Raw genomic sequence first — 22,525 nt, 5'->3', positions numbered from 1 at the left:
TTAATGATATTACCAGGCCTCTTCTACTGTGAAGCTTTTGAAGACTGTCAAACGAGCTCAATATTCCATTTGGCAGTCTGTACTGTCGTTTCACTTGGAATCAAGAAATACAGTTAAACAGTCTGAGTTAAAAAAGAGAGACACAATGTACCTCAACGTAACTCCGTGGAAAGATGCCAACTCTGCCGTGATGCTCCCCTTCAAACCAGTTCTGATCCACCTGTCGATAGATGTACACAATGTCTCCCTTTTGAAATGGTAACTCCCTGACAAAGAAAAGTACAACAAATATAGGTTAGCTATTGGATTCAATAGTTTCAACAGTGTGTACTCCTCATCTAAATGAGAGTACTAACATAAAAAGCAAGTCTGAAATATCACCAGATGTAACCATGTAAGACATTTTACTAGAATAGAAGCTCTATGGTGTGTAGACAGAGTGACGTCTCCCAGATGTGTAAATCGCTAAGTGAGAGCACTGTCACTGTCAATCACATGAACAGGTATATGATGATTACAATACACTGAGGCTTATATTTCGCTGCAGCTCTCAATATTTCATGCATGTTCTTGAAAACACTCATGGTATGTGTCAATGAGTTTTACCCACTTTAGAGTCTCTGCTCTGAAGTCAAACCGAGCCAGGGCTGGAGTTCTCTGTAAACAAATAAAGCAGTGATTGTTAAAAAAATAAGCAGGGATAAAATGGCCTAGACAAACATGCCCTGCAACTGTACAGACCATGAATTATCTTCAAGCTAGCGAGCCTCACATGCCAGGCTTCAAATCACATGGTACAGTAGGTAAACAAGGCTATCCTCCAGCTTGTGATATTACTGAATTACTGGTGAAAATATCTGCCTTTTTATCTTGAAATGTAAGACATTTTTATCCATAACAGAATAGGCACATACAAAATAAATATCACTTGCAAATGTCTGTCCCAGTGTTTTTTTTTTTTTTTAATTTAAAGAACAAGAATCAACGGTAATAATTTATTAGAACATTATTTAGGATAATTGTAATAACTTGAAATACTTAAACGTATGTGTGTGTTATAATTAACCTTTGAGCTCATCTGCCTGTGAGCAATGCCCTTTCAGTGTCCCTGATCCACCTAGAATATTCTAGCTATGACAGGAATGACACACATGTGACTGGGTTTCTGTCCACTGGCACATACTCGGCTACTGTGTGGTGCACTCATACATATAGAAAATTGTCAAGAGAGCAAAGCAGGCAGATTAAATATGGTGCTGCTTCATCATAACATTTAGAATGTTAGGTAAATTTATCAAGCTGGTCACTAAAAATGAAAGCATATAGTGTAAAGTGTACAGAGCATAAGTTGAAATACCCCCCACCCGCTCTATCGAATTGCTAGATTTTTGGTGGCGTAGCTGTGTACATTGGGTATTCAGGAGGGCAGTCACATGTGTTGGCATTACAGAGGAAGCAGGTTCACAGATTTGCGACAGTGGGACGCTTGTTACAGTGATGCTGTTAGACTCGGATCTGCGGTTGTGCTCAGCTCAATGGCTGGGGTCGTCGTAGAATGAGTTTAGAGGGGTGAGTGATACCGAGTTGAGACGGTAAACACACCTCAAGTTTAAATAATACTCCCCGCTATCAAATTACTAGCTTTTCAGTGGAGTAGCTAGCTTACCCTTTGAAGCCTTGACCCGTCTTGAGAAAACCATCTGTGTATGCAGGACACCCCCCCAACAGACACAGTTCTTTTGTTGAACAAGAGGAATTATGGTAGAGTACCTCTGATCCAGATTTCCTTTTCTCTGTGTCGTTGATGTTGAGCAGCTCTCCGAAGCGCTCATTTGTGATGAACTGGTGATGGGTCAGGACAATGCCTGTGTGTCGCCTTGAGGCTGTGTCTGCCTCTTCCTGCTCCCGCTTCAGCCGCCGCTGCTCTTCCAAGATTTTCTGTCAGCAAAACATACCATCATCTGCTGCTACAGAAATTTACTTTTTGTATATCACTCCATTTTGCATGATGTAGTCTTTTTTGTTTTTATACAGACATTAACATTTTCAACACAGAAGATCAAAATCATTAGGAAAACATTTTGATAAGGTGAAATATTCAATGTTGACTAGATTTGATATTTAAGTTTCAAAAGGAGTGTGCATTCCTATGAAGTTTTGTTTAGAGAAAGGAAAATTAAGCTTTGAAGCTTTCTTATGAGAAGACTTGAAGAAAAAAAAAGAGAAAAGTCACCTCTTTGTCACCATGGCGTCTCCTCACCACCTCGTCCTGACTCTCTCCAGGCTCTCCAAAAGTCAAAGCTTGGGAGGAGTCCGAATCTAATTAAAAAAGGAAATTAATTATGTCCTGAAGTTATAGAGGCATTCTCACAGAAATTCAAATATTCAAATAAAAGAGAGTACAGTATTATGCAATTAATATTTCTAACATTCTGAGGAAAATAAACAATGAATAGAATAACATGTTTTAACAAGGAAAATAATTTGTAACACTTTATTTAAAGCATGTCAAGTTCTATATACAAGGTGTAACAAAAATAAGCAAAATGCACACACATTTAAAAAATAAATAAATAATGTATTCCCACATGCAAAAACAATAAACACACTATGACCCAGTGTGTGTTTACTGTATGAAAAAATACATAAAAGGGGATGATGGCAAGAGGAAACAAAATATGAAAGATCTTTGGTAAGAATAAAGTAATATGAATATGATATAATGTTTTCTGAACGGTGAATCATCCAGATGACCACAAACTATAATATAATATACTCATCTTCCTCCCCACCCTGCCTTTAGCTATAGACATTTCCTCATGTCTCCAAGCAAGTGTCAAAAGTGACAACCGCAATAATTCTCAACCTTTCAGACAGCAATCACTGTATCACTCAGTATACAGTATAGTACAAATGCCGATACCAGCTATTATATAAAGAAGTAGAGGAGGTGGCCATTATTCCTGGCCAATTGAAACCTGGATCCTGTCAGAATGATAGAATGGAGGATGAGAGATGAGGACAGACCCCTGATATAGCACATGTGTCCCCCCCAAGACAAAGTCACACATGGTAACACATCACTTGAGGGTATATATGTAATTCTAAAACAATAACCTACATAAACATTACAGATAATTTCATATTGGGCTCAATACATTTTCTCTATATTTATCTGATTATAAGCAATACGCTAATCTTTATCTATACAGATTTCCAGAAGAGGTGTTATTTTATGCTTACAGTATGTACTGTAGGCCTCTGACACTCTTACATATAACTCCTCAACTTAGGTGTTATCAAAGGCATATACATTACCAAGTGTTTTGAGATTGGTTTGTGAGGAAAACGTTTGTCAGGCAAGACCACACTCTTTCACTATGAGATGGAAAACCACAAAACACCACAAAAAGTGAGATGGGACTGAATTGTCCCTTTGTCACACACCACAAAGACTAAGATGGAAGATGGTAGCATCACTTTGTGGAGAGAGGAAAAGGTTGAGAGAAAAAATGAGTGACCATAGAGATGGGCACGTGTGTAGGATAAAATAGGGTGACACTGGTAAAAGTATGTAAATAGCCACCTCTGTGGTGAGCTGCCAGGGGCTGCAGAAGGTTTCCATTGGCATCCAAGCTCTCTCCATTAGTCAGGCTGTCACAGTTGCCCCCTTTAGAAGGCACCCCCCCTCCGTTGCTCAGCCTTTCCAGCACCACCAGGGAGGAGAGGCGTTCTGGGATGAGGGGCCGTGGCTCAGGGGACACACCTCCGTAGGTAGGCCTTAGGTCACCTGCCATCACCTTGGTGGCTGAAATAGTCCTTTTGGCCTGGTGAGAGTGGAGTGATCGCCTTAACCTAAATGGTGCTGGGCCCATGAGGAACAGGTTCCCAGGGAGAGCAGTCTTCATCTCCTGTGGAGACAGCTTGTCCTGCTGGGTCGTGGCCTGCTGCCTCTCATGTTTGCGGATGGTGGTGAAGCGGGTGTAGGAGGCTGGGCAAGACCCTTTACACTTGCTGGGCTTGAGGTGGTGATGGTGGAGGTGGTGATGATGGTAGTGACTGTGGGAGGGGATCGGTGTGACTTGTGCTGGGGGACTATCCGATACATGGACTGTTGAGTGGTTCTCTCCATGGGTTTTCTCTGTGGAGCTGTGTTCGATCTCGGTCTCAGTCCCTGAAAGTGTCTCAGCTTTCAGTGTGTCACTGTATTCAGAAGAGGCAACCTCCTCTGCTGTCTCACTGCCTGATAAAGAGGCCTCCTCCCTGGCTACCTTGTCCTCCATGTCCACCAGAGTGCAGGCCTCTGCCTGGACATGGTCAGTGATGAGCAGGGACTCAGCTGAGACTGCAGATGCCATGTAGAGGTGGGCGGGGCTGTGGGCGGGGCTGTGGCTGCGGCCAGTGTGCAGTGTTGGCATGGAGGAGGAGCGTGTGGGGACTGGACTGGAGCGTTGGATGATCAGCTCAAACTCTGTCACCCGTGACGACACAGCATCCCGTGGAATGTTCCCTGTCTCTTCACCCTCTGTCCTCTCCACCCCGTCGGCCCCTGCCTTTTCAAACAGGGAGGCCAGGCTGCGGACGCTCCCATGGGGGCTGCAACCCACCGAGCATGGCCGCTGGATGTTGTGCATGTTCCGGTACATGGTGGAGAATTCAGCTGCACTCCTTCTGGATGTGGGGGAGCCATTTCTGAAGCCAGCCCCACATTCAGAGAGAATGTGCCCACTCTCCCTAGCCTCTGCTCCTGTGGTTTCTGAGCCACATGTCACTCTATACAGATCATCACAGCTGTGTGCCTTTGGGTGCCTGGCAGGTTCAGTCCTCCTATCCTGGGTATCACCGCTAGGGAGCAGCAGCTTGGGCTTGAATTTTGAGGGGAGGATTTGGGGTATGCAGGCTTTGGCAGCAGACAGGGGCTTCTTATTCTTACACTGGTAACCTAGTGCATCACTGGCAAGAACTGATCGACTATTTACAGAGGAGCAGGGTGAAATAATATAGCCATTCCCACCTTTATAATCCACTGGCAAGCATGCAGGACAACAGAATAAACAGCACATTAGGTTACAATGGTCACAAATTCACACACACTAAAAAGTACAGTAGAGTGTAAACCCAATTCTAAAGTAAAGACCAACTTCCATCAACAGTTGATGCATTTCACATCAAGTAACAAATTACTTTGTTATACTACTAGTATGATGTTGAAAGTTAGTGTAAAATGAAGTAAAATGCTTTGTTTCAAATGGTGCAGTGAAAAATGTACACAATACTAATAACAAAACAAGTGGATATCCCAGTGAGTCTCAGAATTATATTCATGGTTTTACATTCTACATAAGTCAACCTCCAATGCATGTCTTAGAGTGTATTGAGATTGGACCTGATTCAATCACATTCATTCTTGATCAGACTATTGGTGGTTGTAAGCAGCAACATAAAATAAGTGAAATAACACAAAGGCTGTATGCTATGAGATGTGATGTTGGCAGGCTTGATGTTTAAACATCAGGTTTACTCACTAAACCTTGTTAATGCTTTAATATGTTCAGTCAATAAAATAAATGCAATGCTCACTAATAGTAAGAAAACCAACTTCCATCTACTCACTTCTGTATCAATGAAATAGGCCCAATCAGACAAATGGGAATATCTTACACTTTTCAGCTTCACCCAAAAAGCTTCCTCTATCACAGGACCAGACAGTGTCATATAGAATTAAAACAAATGTTAAAAACAGCTCCAACCGGTTACTAGTATGTCTGACCTTGACCCACTTCCACCTAAGATTTAAAGGCAGCAGTGACACCTGCCATGATGGGTAGGCTGTACAGTACGGCTGTTTCTCACCTTGGTCTTTGAGCAAGGGATGTGCTAGTAGTACAGTACCACTGTATGAATGACAGTTCACTGTCATAACCATTTATCCACTCAATGCTAATGAGTATTATGCTAATGAGCAGTAGTTTTGGCTTAGTCATACTGTATGTACCAGAACTTCCCACACTACCTACTTTGAACGGCTATACACTGCAATCGCTGATTCTATCCATCAGTAATACTTTTTAAAGGAGAGTTACCATCTAGCCACTAGAAAGCCCTACAGGCAGCAAAGCTCCTTGAAACACTAAGTGAGCAATCACCATTTCAAGAGCATGAAAAATAATCACATGTTGAATCTTATGCTTTCCAATTTTTGGTTGTGTCCTTGTGTGTCTGCACTCTATCTTGTCTTTTCTGTTTAGCAACTCTTGGAGCCAAAGTGGTGTTTCTGGCAAGCCATAATGAAGGAGCATGCTAGTCAGTTGACTTTGTTCAAGACTCAGGGCAGAATTCCCTTTATAGCAGTTTCCACCACTTTGTTGAACAGGGACTTCAGTCAAAATGTTATGGACCAAAATACCAGCCATCTCCTATCTCGTATTTGTAATACTTAACAATTAAAATCACTTTATTAAGAGAAGTAATATTTTGTTATTTATCTGCATAAAATAAATGAGTAACTGTCCAGTAAACATACTATATGTTATATGCGCATCAAACACAAATAAATAAATAATCTAAACTGACTAGTGCAAAGGTTAGCTCTCTGACTTTCTGACTTTGGGATACACATTGCTTCCCAGTTGGAATTCTTGACATGTTAAGTATTGGGGCAACATTGCTTGTGCCTGATATGTCCTTTCCTTTCTCCTCCCTCCCCCTCCTTTCCTCTTCTCTCCCTGCATTTCTCTCCCTGGTCATGTGCACAAGCATTCCATCCTCTGACCTCACTCTGACAGCTGACTTCCTCATGCCTGACCACCCTCTGTGTCCCTCTTGTTTATCTCACCCCTGTCATGCTCAGCCATGAAAACCAGTTATCTCCCCTTTCCTCCCCATCCGTCCCCCTGCTGAACCTCTACTCCCTGGCTTTAGAACAGTCTGGAGCACTGCCCTTAGTCTTCCTAACTACTGCCTGTTCATAACTGGAGGACAAGGGGGGAAACCCAAGGTTAGCATCCATTGATTTAGCAGAAAACCTTAAAAAACCTCACTGTTTCAATGGATTTCCATGTGGATGGACAGCTTAGTTTAGTGAAACATCCATGACAGCAATAATAAAGTAAAGACAAAAGCAAAGCAAATGTGTGGATTTCAACTCAAAGTTAAAAGGAAACATATGTATCCCTGACACTTTTACGGTCCAACATCCGTATAAGTCATTGGTTCCGTCTCACTGGTAAAACCCTTTCAGGTCCCAGTGTGGAGTCAATCCCCCTCTCTTTACTGGTTGCATGTGGCGTGGTTGGAATCCTACCTTTTGAGGAGGAGGAGCTGGCATGGCGCTTGTTGAGGGCCCGCAGACCTTGCAGGGGAATGTCGCCGCCCTCCAGGACACTCTTGTAAACATGGCGGTCGCATTCTGGAGCCCCAGGCTCGCTGGCGGACGTTCCTTCGTCCTTCTCCACCTCGCTGTGTCCGGTCTTACAGTTGGAGCTGGACAGTGATGAGCAAAACATGAGCAATTAAACCCTGAACAGCAGCTTTACTCTGAAAGCCTGATTAGGAGAGGGCTTCATGTTTACACAGCTAGCAGAGAGCTGGCTTTAATACAAGCCAGTGTTGGTAATAAAGTTTAGCCTTATTCATTTAAAATTGTCACATAACATGCATTTTATGAATGTTAAAGACACATGGTGGTGAGTTGCCATATGGCACAACTTATCTTACATATTCTGGGGTAAATTACTTGATTCAGTTTATTTTCCTTTTTATGAGGGCCAAATTAAGAGTAAAAAGATGCTTTCATTCAAGCATGCATGGAATTTGGACCTTGCTGTAAGTTGAAACGGCATTCACCACCATTGCACCATGTGGGAACATTCAAAGAATATTTTTAGAAATCTCTGGAATGCTTAGATTAGGGGTAGAGTACCAAAGTTAGAGTACCCCTTATCTTAGCATTCCAGAGAGGCCAAATGTGAGAGATTTCTAAAAATATTCTTTGAATGCTCCCACATGGTGCAACAGCCTCTGCCATGCACCTGTACTTTTCTCAGGGTTATTCTACTTGAGATGCCACCAATGTGCTCCACGTTCTGCTGCTCTATTTGTGCAGCCTTGCATGAGTCTGGTCATTATACTGACAACAATTTCTAGTATTGTCGTAAATCATGTGAAAAAATAAAACAAAACCAGTCTGACGATATAAATTCAGCATGTTTGAATTGCTGCATCCACAATCATTCTATAATACATACATTACAGTATGTAAGGCAGTGGCGGTCTAATTTTAATTGCAGAATATTCATTATCAACAAGAAAGATAGTTATTACACATGAGAGAACAAATTAGAAGTAACAAGAAGATAGTGACCAATAGGGGCTGAGGAGAGAAATGGTGAAGAAGAAGGGTGAATGAGTTAGGCCCCTAAAAAGGTGCCTGATTACAGTTTTAAGCAATTTTTTGTTTATTCAACTGCCTTAACAAGACAGCTTTTTATAGTTCTTAGTTTTATTTATAGTTCTAAAGGGGCTAACACCTAGGAACATCTGAGATGGTTTCATGGGAAGACACTAGTGACATCATAGGGTATCATCACACTCTCAGCTGCCTCAGGCGTATCGATCTGGAGTAGTCGCATTACGACTTAGTTATACGACTGTTCTTACCAATAGTATTAATGAGCAGGTGTCAGGGTGCTAACCTCACTGACTAACAGAGCTTGAGCAGTAATAATGGACAATACTGAAAGCCTAAATACTTGAATAGTGTCATGGTAAACTCTTAAGTTTATGCAAATAGATTGATGTGACGTTCCTAGCATCAACATTATTGGTGAATTCTCTATCAGTAGGTTATAAATTGTACGTTTTGTGCCCATCTTAAGAAGTGAATTATTCGCAATGTGGTATACAAACAACAGGCATATATGGTTTTAAAGAAAACATTTTATTTTATAATGATGTAATTTTGTACCAGAAAGTTTATTAAAGCCAGCCTCCAATTTCAAAGAAACCCCAGAGAAACATCTGACACCCTAAACACATGTCACATGTTTTTTTACACACATTTATGTGTAGTAATGCTGTGTGTAGTAATGCTGTAATAGTAATGCTGTAATAACTCTACCCTTGTATGTAACATAAAATACAGACAGTAGCACAAATACAGCATTACTGCACAGGTATAAGAGAACATCTATGTGAAGTCTTACTATGTTTGCATATTATGGCATGCACATAACAACATTGCACAAATAATATTGCATCTGGGAAATAATGTAGAAATTAGAGTAGGTAAAGATTGATAGATTTATATAATTAATGATAGAAATTGATTCATGATAACAATTCAAAGATGTAAAGTTCCATGCAGAAATGGAGGGAGAAGTTTTAGTCACTGGACCACAAGAAAGTCACCATGGCTAGGTCCAGAATTCCTTACATTTTATTACGGAAACAAAAATAGTGCACATAAATCTCTGCTGACAAAAACAAAGAGATCAAAGCCAACACACTGGTGGTTTCCTTGTTGATCCAACACCTTCTTTCATACTAAATTGTTATTCTAGTATAAGAAGCAGGCTTCATAGACCCACTCAGAGGAGATAACGGATGTTACCTAGCAGAATGGGTGGGAATGGAGTTTCCTCTATCTCTCCACAAATGAAATCTAAGTTTTACTCTGACTTGCCTCAGCTTCACCTAAATTGTCACAGAGTAATCATGTCCCCACCACCATCCCCCCAAAACAGCTTAAATGCACACAGAGGACACACTGTACTGGCAGCTTTTACCCTGGTTAACAGGAACCTCTCAGGAAGTAGGAGTCCCCCTCTGTAGGGGGAAATCTCCACAGGGTGTTCATACACTGAAAAACCTCTCTGACAGTCCACATTAAAACATGCCTTAAAAAAGACAAACACACTGATGGGAGTCCATAAGCATTGACACTTAAGCATACACATAGGAAAGAGAAGCATGGACTTACTACTGCTGTAGGTCGGAGGGTGTTTCCAGGGGGCTGAAAGAGGGGGCACTCTGCAACAAACCAAACAAAGAAGTCATTGATAGATCCACAGGAAGTTCTCTTCCAGCTAGAATAGAAGCAGGAGCATTAGCTGTGCTGTGATTCTGTCGTCACTCTCTCTTGTGTATGTACTGTCTCCAAAGCCCAGGGTTCTTAGTTTTTCTAGACCAAGCTTTACATGGAGGAGCAAGCGTGTGTTTTGGCCTGCATGCAAGTTGGAGAAAACAAGCGGCAGTGAGGAGGGGTGGAGGGGGGTGGGCGTGCATCGGTCAGGGGCGCCCATGCAGGGAGGGGGCTGTCACAGGCTCAGCCAATGGGCTGGTGTCTCTCACAAAGGCCCACTCTTTTGTCTGGTATTGAGTCACTCTCATTACCACTGGACCAAACCAGGGGACAATTAACCAGCTGGTGGTGCAAGCAGGCCAAATTACACACACACACACACACACACACACACACACACACACACACACACACACACACACACACACACACACACACACACACACACACACACACACACACACACACACACAAAACACAATGGAGACAAACTACAAGCATGGGCACAGAAGTTCAAAGGCATAAACATGACAAATGCATACATAGAAAAAAACTGAACAGACACAAAGACATAATACAAGCATAGGCAGAAAACAGTGAGTGAATAAGTATGTTTATAGGACTGTGCAAGCGGACACACACGTAGATATCTTATTTGGGAAGCAGATGTTATTTTGGGGCAGTTACTAACCCCAAAACACAGGGAGAGCCATTCGCTGGGGTAGCACCCACTTGCGTTTTGAATGGTTTAGAGCTAGCTAATTTTAGCCCACTGTTTCTGTTGCTTTTCTCCATGCAGACGTCACATAGTGTAAAAATAACAGACATGACATGGAGGCTATGAATAAAAGCACAAGTGTTGTTTGCAAATAAGATTGCACAATCCCAGCGCCAGCCTGCCCTTCTGGTAGCACCATCCACTTCCCCCTACCTCTCCTGCCCCCTCCCAAACAGATGACCAGACCAGGAGCATATTGCACAGCTCATTTCCCACAACATGCCTTTCCTGCTGGTTGCCAGGGGAGGAGGATCATTAATAACCTTTCAAAATGAATGCCTATCTTTATAAGACCAGAATTCAGGCTGGCAGGTCTATAGACTAATCTATTTATAAAGCCAAATGTTCCATGCCGCTTCACCCTTTGAGAACATGCCACTGCCAGTGAATGATCTGTTGTCTATACTCTCCTGTCTTGTATCCCTCTCTGATCTCTCAGTCTTTCTCAACAGGGGATGAAATGGTGTCCCATGATACTTGTGGGCAATTGACCTTACACACACATACTATACTGATGGAATAAACAGGAAACTGTCCTGAAAGGAAATGTATGTGTTTACAGTATATGGCAGGTGAAATAACAATTTAACAAAAACATAAACAGATACAGTATGCTACAAAAAAGCTCACTTCAAAAGCCTTTTTTGTCCAAAATATGAACTTTATAAATGAGGATGAAACAATCAGAGTGACATGAAAGATAGAATGCTCATGTGCATAATCAATCATGCTAGTATATATAGCAATATCTCAGTTTCCATGACTATTCACAACCATGACTTCAACTATTCACATCTGCAGTCTCTTTGTGTAACTAAACTGAAAAAGGACACATACAATATTGTAAGCTGTTTATGGGTAGATGTACCAAAGGTACTGTGAATTCATTTGCCGTGACGTGTCAGTGGAACACTGTGTTAACAATGTTTGCACATTTTCATATGCCTGTTTCCAAACAGGTGTTCGAGATGACTCAAATAAATTTACTACTTTGCTGAGATATATATAGGCCTACATTGCAGGTTGGGGTGCTATGTGCTTCATTCATATTCAGATATATGAACCATGAGAATATAATTGTAAGGGATGCATTCCTTCCAAAATTGAGCCCCTATTGGTTTAGATATTTTCTTACAAAAACAACAGCTCTCTCCAGCATGGTGGTACTGTTATAGCTGCATCTTTATCCCCCCCAGCACTAAATGCTTAGAGATAAAGGTTAAGTACATAACAGAGGTTAAACATGAAAACACAATGAGCTGGGTGGCTTATGGGTTGCTTCCGGTGGAGCATTAAGGTCTTGGGGGAGGTTCACAGTGGTCGGTGTATGACTATGCGTACAGACACTATGGTCAGATAGTTGTATGCATGCAGCTGCCCCCTCCTCAGTGCTAGGCAGACTGAGTTAATCGGTCTGGTACAAGACCTAAATGCTCTTTCCAACTGTAGTTATGTTTGGAATTCTTTCTCCCTTTAGCCTTGTATGTCCATGGAGCTGAGACTGAATGTGACTGTGACCACATTATCAGGCCATTGTGAGCTTATGACCTTTTATATGTATTAATGGGTGCTGTTGTGACTATACAAGGATGTCACTGTATCTGGTTGGCACTGTACTTTTGATAACAATGTACTGCATGAGGTCATACAATATAACCACTCTATCCATTGTTAGGCCAGCATACCTACTGTCAAGGTACTGTTCAGCTCAGGCAAATATAGAGAAAACTTAAAAAATGTCCTATGTCTCCTCTTTAAGTCAATGGTCATGTACAGTATTATAACAGGACCTCACAAGAACACATCACAAGAGCCTCTCAGAGGCAGCTCATCATTCACTCATGATCACTGAAATCTCTGAGAAAGCATATCACCGCCAGTCACTTTTACCAAGAAGAGATACGTCAAACACCAATGTGCCGGTGTGTCTAGCCGGGCCTTAAGGTCAAATACTACACATACCGGGTGTAGCTTTAGCAGCGACTTGACAGTGACGTTTCACATGAGTCAGTCATCAATCTGAGCTCATCTGGCAACTATTCATGCACCCCTAGATGGCACCCATGGAGGGCATGTTCTAGTACTACGACCCTCTCAACATATAACCAGGAGTGGCAGACATGACTTTCCGTGGATACCACCATGACTCAAAAAGAAGGTTGGGAACGAGAGATTCATGCCCTGTGTTTAGCTGACGCTAGAACATGACCTCATAGCATAGTCAGTGGTGCCGCCTCATATGATCCAGGGTGTGGTTTTCCAGTCAGACTGACTGGAGGTTGGCCCAGACTGACAGAGGGCAAGGAGACAGAACATCTGTTTGTGGGCAGCCAGTATCATACTTGTCTGGTGCCAACGGCGGCCTGAGGCACGGATTTGTCAAGCTACCGTATATAACACTTCAACAGATTCCACTATTGCAACATTACCCCATGGCCATTTTAGAAAAAACAATGGTGTATTAACATTGTTTTTTGGTTGTATTGTTGTTTATCAGTCATGATGGAAAATGGTATGGAGCAACAATATCTAAATCCAAACATTGTATAAACGTATGTAAAAGGATGTTGATTCACTGTGTTGTGCCAACCATAGAGAGATGATGGAAAATAACTGTGGGACAATGTTAAAACCAAACGTTGGACAGTAGAATGTAACACCATCATACCATGTTGGTTTCTGTTTAATGGTCATCATCCAATATTCTGAGTGACGTGTCAGAGACTACAATCCACAGAATACATCACCAGCCTACACTGAAAGGTGCAAACCAATAGTTATCTTCCAAAAGGTCAGGTTACAGTTTGCTAAAAAAGTACTTAAAAAGCCAGCAGAGGTCTGGAAAAAGGTATTGTGGACAGATAAGATTAATATGTACCAGAGTGTTTGCAAGAGGAAAGTTTGGAGATAAAAGTATCTGTGCAAGATTTACAGCATACCACCTCATATGTGAAACATGGTGCAGGGGGTGCTAGGTTTGGGCATTTATAGCTGTCACTAGAACTTGCTAACTCGTCTTAATTGATGATTGTAACTGCTGCAGAATGTATTCTGAAGTGTACAGAAACATCTTGTCTGCTCGAGTGCAAGCAAATACCTCCAAATTCATTGGATGGCGCTTCATCATACAGTAAGACAATGACCCAAAACATACTGCCATAGCAAATACAGAGTTTATCAGGGCCAACACGTGGAAAGGTCTTGACTGGCCAAGTCAATCTTCAGATTTAAATCCGATTGAACATGCATTTCATTTCCTGATGATATGATTTTAGGCAAAAAGACCTCAAAACAAACAATGACTGAAGAAGGCTACAGTACAGGCCTGGCAGAGCATCACCAGAGAAGATACCCAGCATCTGGTGGTTGTCAATGGGTCACAGACTTCAGGCAGTTATTGCATGCAAAGGATTGTCCACCAAATACTAAACATGAGTGGTTAATTTGGACTTTTGATAAATCTATCCTCCCATTACTTTTGGGTACCTTAAAATAGCGGGACTATTCATAAAAAGTGTTGTAATTTCTGAATGGTGAAACCAATATGTACACAAATACCATGAAATAAAAGATGAGAATTTCTACTTTATAATATACATTACCTTATAGTAATGTATGTTTGATTTCAAATTCAAACTCCTGGAGTGTAGAGCCAAAAGAAGACAAAATGCTTCACTGTCCCATTACTTACCCAGGGGACTGTATGTGGAAGTCAATTAAATCAATGGTTAGAGTGTAGATTAACTGAAATCCTGCAGATGTGTGGTCTTGCCAAAATGTAGTCATGAGGGTGGGGTTTAAAATCTATACTGGCCTGGTGATGCACAAAGTAAGGCAATGCACATGTTACAAGAGGTTATAAGTTCAATCAAAAAGTGAATACAGTGAATTCAAATGTAAAATATAATCCTGATTGTAAAAGATGCCTTCTTGTCAATTACATAATTGCTGAGATAAATGAAGTAGAGTAGTAGGGAACTAGAACAGATCAAACTATTTTTTTTGTGCCTACAGTAAGTATTAATTTGGTTAGAAAGTTCATGTTACATCAATATTATACTTTTAACGTTGTATTGTAAATAAGCAACAAAACTTTCATCCCGTGTGCAATCATGTAGCAATGTTAGATAATGAGCATCAAATAACAACTTCAAGTCAACATTGAAAAATAACCATTACAACATCTAATAAACTCTTAATTCCAACCAACATGTGACTAACCAACAACCATAAAAACAATGTCCCAGATTGTCCAAAGCTACAGCACTCCAGTGTTTGCATTTTGACGTTTAATTTTTTTTTTTAAAAACAATACACCAACCATTGTACAATGTCAAGTTTGGTTAATTTTTGACTGTGACACAATATATAATGCCTACGGGGTAAATGCCCTCACTTGGAACACTTATACCATGCACATGAGGTTAAATATACCAGACAGACAGATAGCACTCCTTGATTCAACAGGGGTTGTCATGTAATTCTAATTTTGGCATAGTCTTCAACTTAAGTATTACCCAGAGTGCAATCACCTTGCCCAATCCTCTTGTGTATGCTATGTGTCCTCATTTACAGGGTACACATCAATGTAAAATCATGGGTGGTGAGTTAATGACATGTAGAGCAGCGATGCTTGGCAATGTTTGGCATGGCTGTGAGGATCCTCTTGTGAGGGGCAAAATGCAAGGATGGCTTTATGCCTGATGCACCCACAACAGCTGTGTAATACATTAATTATTATTTACCATATGCAATGGGGCACCTAACCTGAATTGCCTTGGTAATTAGCTTAATAGTGTGTAAAAATGTAAATCCTGTAAGTCACACCAGATAAAAGCCTACTAGCTACTGTAGGTAGTCATTCAGCTGTCAATACTGAGTTTATCTAAGTTCCAATCCAAACTATGTCAGCCTCAGTAATAAAGAACAGTTGCCAAGATATACAGTATGGAAGCAGAGAAAATATATCAAAGACACTTGAATTTCAGGGGTTTTTGAAGTGGAGAGATGGAGACAAAACAATTACTCATGTCATTTAACTTATGAGACTGGCAAGTGATAACAAGCAATGATAGCAATGGCACGAGTGTTGAAACAACCATGAATTGCATCAACTTGCCACAAACCCATTTGTCTTATTAACATACAGACTGGTAGAGTCAGGTCAACAAACATTTCTGTAGAAAGACAGCTATGTAATACTACAACTATTGAGCAAGCCGAGTTGATTGAACAAATTCAAACCAGCACTAGCACAGTGCTGAGAAAAGTAGTTCTAGGTAATTACTTACAGTATACAGTGTATACTATACACCCTATTAGGAACCTTTTGAGGAAAGGACATTTTGATTTTGTTCAGTACAGGTTTGCAGATGTGAAGTGAAGGGTAGAAGTTGGAGTAGTCCTTATAGACAGACATGGTTTGTTTAAGCATTTAAACATGGATGTTATCACATGCATTGTTTAAATACACTGTCACTTTAAGACTTCAACGACTTACCACTTGCCCAAACTCCATCTCTGAAAAGAATCTATACCAAGGCTCATTCTCTATATCTACCTCTTCTGGCCTTACATCCTGAGTCTACAAGGGCATGGCAACAAGGAAAGGAGGAGAAAGACAAAGAGAAGACAGTTCAGACAGCAAAGAATTTACAGACAAAGGCAATGGAGCTATGACACATTCCTGATGGAGTCAAAATTCCCAACATAATGAATTACTTCACATAAACATTCCTATCAGGAAGGAATTAACCCAGCCAAAAAAAAATATGCATACGCTAAATAAATGTGATTGTACACTTTGGATATCATATTGATATGCCTGGTATCTTTAGATTCAATTGATATGGACATGCATATCATTTGTGATACGAAATCAAACATCATGAAGTAGTCAACTGGGGAAAGTCTGTGATTTACAGTATGTATAGCTGTAGGTAAAATGAAAAAACGATGCACTTTCATGGGTCCCTTCTTCTTCGAAGCATCATTATGGAATTTAATTCATAACATATTGATGGGAATACTGCATCTTTCTTAACATTCAAATGTTTTATTTAAATAAAATAATAAATATTGAGCCACATGGCAACAAACAATGTCATCATTTTTTGCTACTACTTGCACAGATACAATGGTCCGGAGAATTAACCACTGTTTACTGTATGTGGTGCCACTGGGATGTGGCCAAAACTGCTAATGAATGAAGCTCAGCATAATTGATTACATTATTATCTAATCAAATAACTACTAGAGGAGCCGAACCTCCGATGTCTTTTATTCTGTATGAGTTAACAAGAAGAGGCTTGAGAAACTGTCAGCTAAAACAACAATGAACTGAATATGCATTTATTTAATGCACTCTTGATGAAGAGTTAATTCTATCCTCTTTAGCATGTATGATCATTAGAAGATTATCACCTACTTATATACAGTATTGGTCAAATCTAATAAGAAAAGAGAGCTCAAGGACATTGACAATTTTTCATGGGCATCTTGCACTTTCTCTCATGAAAATGTGCCCATGTGATTCAGTCCTTTCAAAGTAGAGCATTTCAAAGCATTCAAGCAAATAACCTTATGCTGAACACTGTAAGACAATGGCTATCCTTGTAAGTGACACCTCCATACAGTCAGGTAGGTCATCTGTCATTGTAACAGGATACCCTTCAGGAATGTTGTACACATGAATATTCAGTCAACACATACATTGCCTTCAGAGCTGTCCTAGTTAGTGAAGCAGCCACCTACAGTAAGCTCAGTAAGAGGGGAACGGCTTACACAACATGCACAGGCAAATACGAGGGCGGTTTTGGCTATCATACCGTTTTCTCCAGTTTCAGCACAGATGATTTCCCTGGCTCGTACTCGAAGATGCTCTTGGGCTCGGCACGGTACTTCCTGGTGTCTACCTTTTTATCTGGGGGCTCCCACTCATTCCTAAAGGGGGGAGGGGAGAGAACAAATCCTTATCAAGCAGTCTCCATGGCAACCAGCCTGGGCTAGTTTTTTGGGTGACATCCCTATTTTTGCTCTCTCTCTCTCTCTCTCTCTCTCTCTCCATAAGAACTGTATTTTGAGATGACAATACTGTATTCAATCTATAGTAATGTACTGTAAAGGCATTAATAAAATAACGTAAACAAGATTAAGCCCTGTGTAAAAGCTTCAGCTGAGGTTCCTGAGAGAAAACAGACAATGTGGTTCCATTGGGAATGATGATGAATGATTTGTCCCAAAAAATAATAAACTAACATTGTCTAGAATTACACAAGAGATGTGGAAGTTTGAAACATGTGCTTTTTATTACAGAACATGTATCATTTATCATTCATGTATATCACAACTATTTGCCATGGTGGGAAGAACCATAGATTTATTCATATGGTAATTCCATAACACAAACATCATTGTCAAAGAGCAGAGCATGTTCCACCAACAGACAAACAACAGGCAGGGCCAAAGCCTCTATGGTTGAGAGAACAAGAGGTAATATGTAAGACACCAAGGAAGGGGGAGAGCCAACCAGGCACGCCATCTGCAGCCTCAGTGAGCAACAATCTATCCTCTATCACCTGTCCTTCTTCGTCACTCTATCACTAGTGAGTGGATTTTAGTTGCCAGCACAAATATCTGAGGGGAGGGGCGAGGAGGGTGTCTACTAACATCTAGTGTGACAAGTACAGGCAGAGTGGAGTAGAGGTTAGATAACCTGGGGACAAACCATGAGGTTGTCAGTCAAAGTCAGACACAGTAAGCAGGGGTAGATCAATAATGCTCTATAGACCTTCTGATTCATGAAAAACATATTGTATTTAAACAGTAAAGCATTTTTTTTCTTCTTTTGACTCTACACTCCAGAAGTTTGGAGCAATTTAAATCAAACAATTACTATGAAGTTAAAGTACAGATTATCAGCTTTTATTTGATGCTATTTTTGTAAATATTGGTTTCACCATTCAGAAATTACAACACTTTTTATGCATAGTCCCCCTATTTTTAGGGTATCCAGAAATAATGGCACAATTGGCCTGACAGGTGTTTCTGGTAAATCATGTGTGTTCCGTCATAATTTGTGCAGGCATAAGAGAGCTGTCAATGTCTAGTATTGATTATAGGCTTTAGATTTGCTTTTGGAGTCTGATATTGGTGTCTGGACCAAAGAGGTGTCAATGAATGTCAAGGAAGCCATTATTAGGCTGAACAATCAGAAAAAATATCAGAAACATAGCCAAAACCTTAGGCTTGCCACAATCAACAGAGAACATAATTAAAAAGTAACAAAAGCACTGGTGAGCTCAGCAATTGCAAATTGGCTGATAGGCCAAGGAAGACTTCCACAGTGGATGACCAAAGATTGCTCACCATAATTAAGAAAAAACCCCAAACAACTGATCAGGAACACTCTCCAGGAGGTAGGCGTGAATGTGTCAGAGACTACCATTCGTAGAATAATCACTTCACTCAAAAAGGATGGTCAGGTTACAGTTTGTACCTAAAAAGCCTGCAGAGGTCTGGAAAAGGGTATTGTGGACAGATAAGATGAATATTATCATGGACCAGAGTGATTGCATCAAATCTGCCCAAGATTTACAGCATACCACCTCATCTGTGAAACATGGTAGAGGGGGTGTTATAGTTTGGGTATGTATAGCTGCCACTAGAACTGGCTAACTTGTCTTCATTGGTGATGTAACTACTGACGGCAGCAGCAGAATGTACTCTAAAGTGTACAGAAACATCTTGTCTGGTCATGTGCAAGCAAATGCCTCCAAATTCATTGGATGGCGCTACATCATAGAGAAAAACAATGACCCAAAACATACTGCCATAGCAACTAGGGAGTTTTTCAGGGCCAAAAAGTGGGAAGGTCTTGACTGGCCAAGTCAATCTTCAGATTTAAATCCAATTTAACATTTACTGATGATAAGAACTGAAGACAACTGACGATGGCTGCAGTACAGCCCTGGCAGAGCATCACCAGAGAAGAAACCCAGCATCTGGTGGGATCAATGGGTTCAACGACTTCAGGCAATTATTGCATACAAAGGATTGCCCACCAAATACAAAACATGAGTGCTTAATTTGGACATTTGATAAATCTGTCCCTAGGGGGACTATGCATAAAAAGTGTTGTCATTTCTGAATAGTAAAAGAATGTACACAAATACCATGAAATAAAAGCTGAGAATCTCTACTTAACATAGTAATTGTTTGATTTCAACTCCAAACGTTTGGAGTGTAGAGCTGAAAGAAGAAAAAATGCTTCACCGTCCCATTACTTACACATGGCACTGTATGTGAAGTGTATTACATTTCACGTGAAAATATGCATAGTGAAGATTTATACAAAAACATGAACGTTAAAAGTCAGGACTAACTTTTTGGCAGAGGGTTTGAGGGAGGAGGACCGTGTTGGCACTGGCATCATAGACAACCTTCCTCTCGACTCAACTTCAGCACCACTCTTTGGATGTGGGACCCCTTTACCTGAAAATGAGCACATTAGGAGCAATCAACCTTCTAATGGTAATAATTTGCTGTGTCAATATAATAACAGTAAGTGTAAGAAAGTAAGAAATTGTAAGTGTCTAACGTGTCATGAGTATAGGCTTGTCACAACCATTTAAGTGTAAACAAGACAGACATTAATCCATCTCAAAGGATGATAAATGCCAAAACTCACCATCTTCCAAATATCCATAAGGGGAGGGACCATCATCTGAAAGAGAGAAAACCCCAACATACCATTTCATAGACAATAATGATTATATGGAAGCTAGTTGAATAAGGAAATTAACCAACCTTTTACTCACTAGTCTGTTACAGGTGAGTTACATACAGTATAATAGGTAATTGCACTAGTTGTTACTAAGGTATTTGGTCTATGCAACAGGCACAGAGCCACATTTATTGTCTGGGAATTAGCTGGTTGCAGGTGCTTACATATTCAACATATCCAGTAGAGGTTGCTTTGGTAGCAATAAGACTTGACTTGATGCGACTTACAGTGTAGTAGTTCATCAAGCATGTTGGTAAGGTTGAGTATGTGTTTACCACATAAATTAACTGTTCAAGACAGTGTGATTGAGAATGACAATTGAGTCTGGTTTTGTGAAGATTACAAATAACATGTTACATGTTACCATATGTACACGAGCCATGCAAGCTTAGATTACTGTATTTGAGTTTATTTCTAACATGCATTTCAAAATTACTTTATTGATCATGGGAAAACATTCACATTTCCCATACTAGAGTGAAGTTCTCTAAACATTACACTGTATAAGTACATGTCAACACAATTATACTGGTTGTAACCTAATAACATTAATTCATAAATCTTATGCTGAAATATATGTATATCATACATTTTGGTGCTGTAACTCTGCTCGATACAATTATTCAATAGAAAGCTATTGTGCTATTGTGGTTTATTCCATTAGTTCAGTCATTGCAGTCTTCCCAAACATGAATAGAGTGCTTTTCAGAGGCAGTGTAAAGCACTTAGCATTACTTATTTTAAAACATCCCATTGATTAGCATCCAAATGAATAAGTAATGTACTTTGTGGTAATCTGGGAATAGTCTCCTCATTTAGAATAAACTTTCTTTCATCAACTGTTCAGTTGATTGACTAATGGATTGGTGAATGGACAGGTAGACGTGTCGGGTTGTAAAGGAAGAAGAAGACTGAGCAGAAGCAGAGGTGAAAGAGATACTGTAGTATTGTACACTACATAGCACACAGACAAAAATCCTTGGACATGCTTAGCATTTGTGATTTAAAAAGCAAGCAAGCACTGACTGAAAGGGGATACACTATAAACATCTATTATATAATTTACTTCATACACAAATTAATATGAATACATAAATGCACATGGAACACATACAATACACTTTAGGCAAACTACCTGTATACACCTCTGTGTCATTCTTGGATATTGTAACCTAAGGCACTCGAGCACCATCTAGAGGCTAATATGATCAACTGTATGAGTAAAGATTTGAAATGGCATACTGGGTGCTGTTGACGTGAAATATTTTGTGCTTTTGCTTTCGCTAAACAATAAATGACTGAAATATCAGAAATTCTAATTGAATTCACAATGTGTAGTTATCTTTAAGTGCCTGATTTGCTGACTAATTGACAATTCTGTCATGGCAATGGTGAGTAAAAAAAGAAGAGTGTTAACAATCAGAGTGTGGTATTTGGAATTGTACATATTGTAATGAGAGATTATAGCATAACAGATTAATAAAGCCAATGGAGGACGTGGAGCAGTTACTGCCATTGGATACCTGTTGTTTTCATCTGCCTGTCATAGGATTCTGGGAAAATGTAGGTGGGACGGTATGGGTTTTCCTCAACAGGTTCTAAGCGAGGTGTCGGAGAGACAAAACATAGCAAGACAACAATGAACACTCACACTAACAGAGACAAGGGCTTGACAGAAACTGGTGACACACAGGCCACATCAGAGCAAACACACAAATGACAATACTGAGTTTGGTTCGTTAGATTCCACTTACCTGGAATTCTGTGAATCTGTTTAAACATGCTCTTGTACCAGTCCTTGGACTTCTCTGTATTCTGAAGGTGAAATATTGATGGTTAAAAAAAAAAAAAAACAGGGATCCAAATGTATAGTTAAAAGGGT

At 40.3% G+C, this 22,525-nt stretch overlaps 1 protein-coding gene across 1 annotated transcript in view; it reads right to left on the bottom strand.

Moving 5' to 3' along the window:
- Positions 1-22,525, bottom strand: part of sorbs1 (sorbin and SH3 domain containing 1) — a 31,388-nt gene that overhangs the window by 4,503 nt on the left and 4,360 nt on the right. Inside the window, exons 6-18 of the mRNA XM_083695889.1 lie at positions 22,398-22,458; positions 22,167-22,241; positions 20,548-20,583; positions 20,243-20,351; positions 17,687-17,801; positions 16,360-16,443; positions 9,980-10,029; positions 7,304-7,482; positions 3,587-5,026; positions 2,234-2,319; positions 1,771-1,938; positions 611-657; positions 152-266 (exon numbers count right to left, since the gene is read on the bottom strand). Coding sequence (XP_083552015.1) covers positions 152-266; positions 611-657; positions 1,771-1,938; positions 2,234-2,319; positions 3,587-5,026; positions 7,304-7,482; positions 9,980-10,029; positions 16,360-16,443; positions 17,687-17,801; positions 20,243-20,351; positions 20,548-20,583; positions 22,167-22,241; positions 22,398-22,458 — 2,565 coding nt within the window. The remainder of the gene's footprint in view (positions 1-151; positions 267-610; positions 658-1,770; positions 1,939-2,233; positions 2,320-3,586; positions 5,027-7,303; positions 7,483-9,979; positions 10,030-16,359; positions 16,444-17,686; positions 17,802-20,242; positions 20,352-20,547; positions 20,584-22,166; positions 22,242-22,397; positions 22,459-22,525) is intronic.

Source organism: Argentina silus (genome assembly GCF_951799395.1).
Source record: "Argentina silus genome assembly, chromosome: X".
Taxonomy (NCBI): Eukaryota; Metazoa; Chordata; class Actinopteri; order Argentiniformes; family Argentinidae; genus Argentina; species Argentina silus.
Note: the sequence above shows the minus strand (reverse complement) of the source record. Positions and strands in the feature narration are given on the sequence as shown.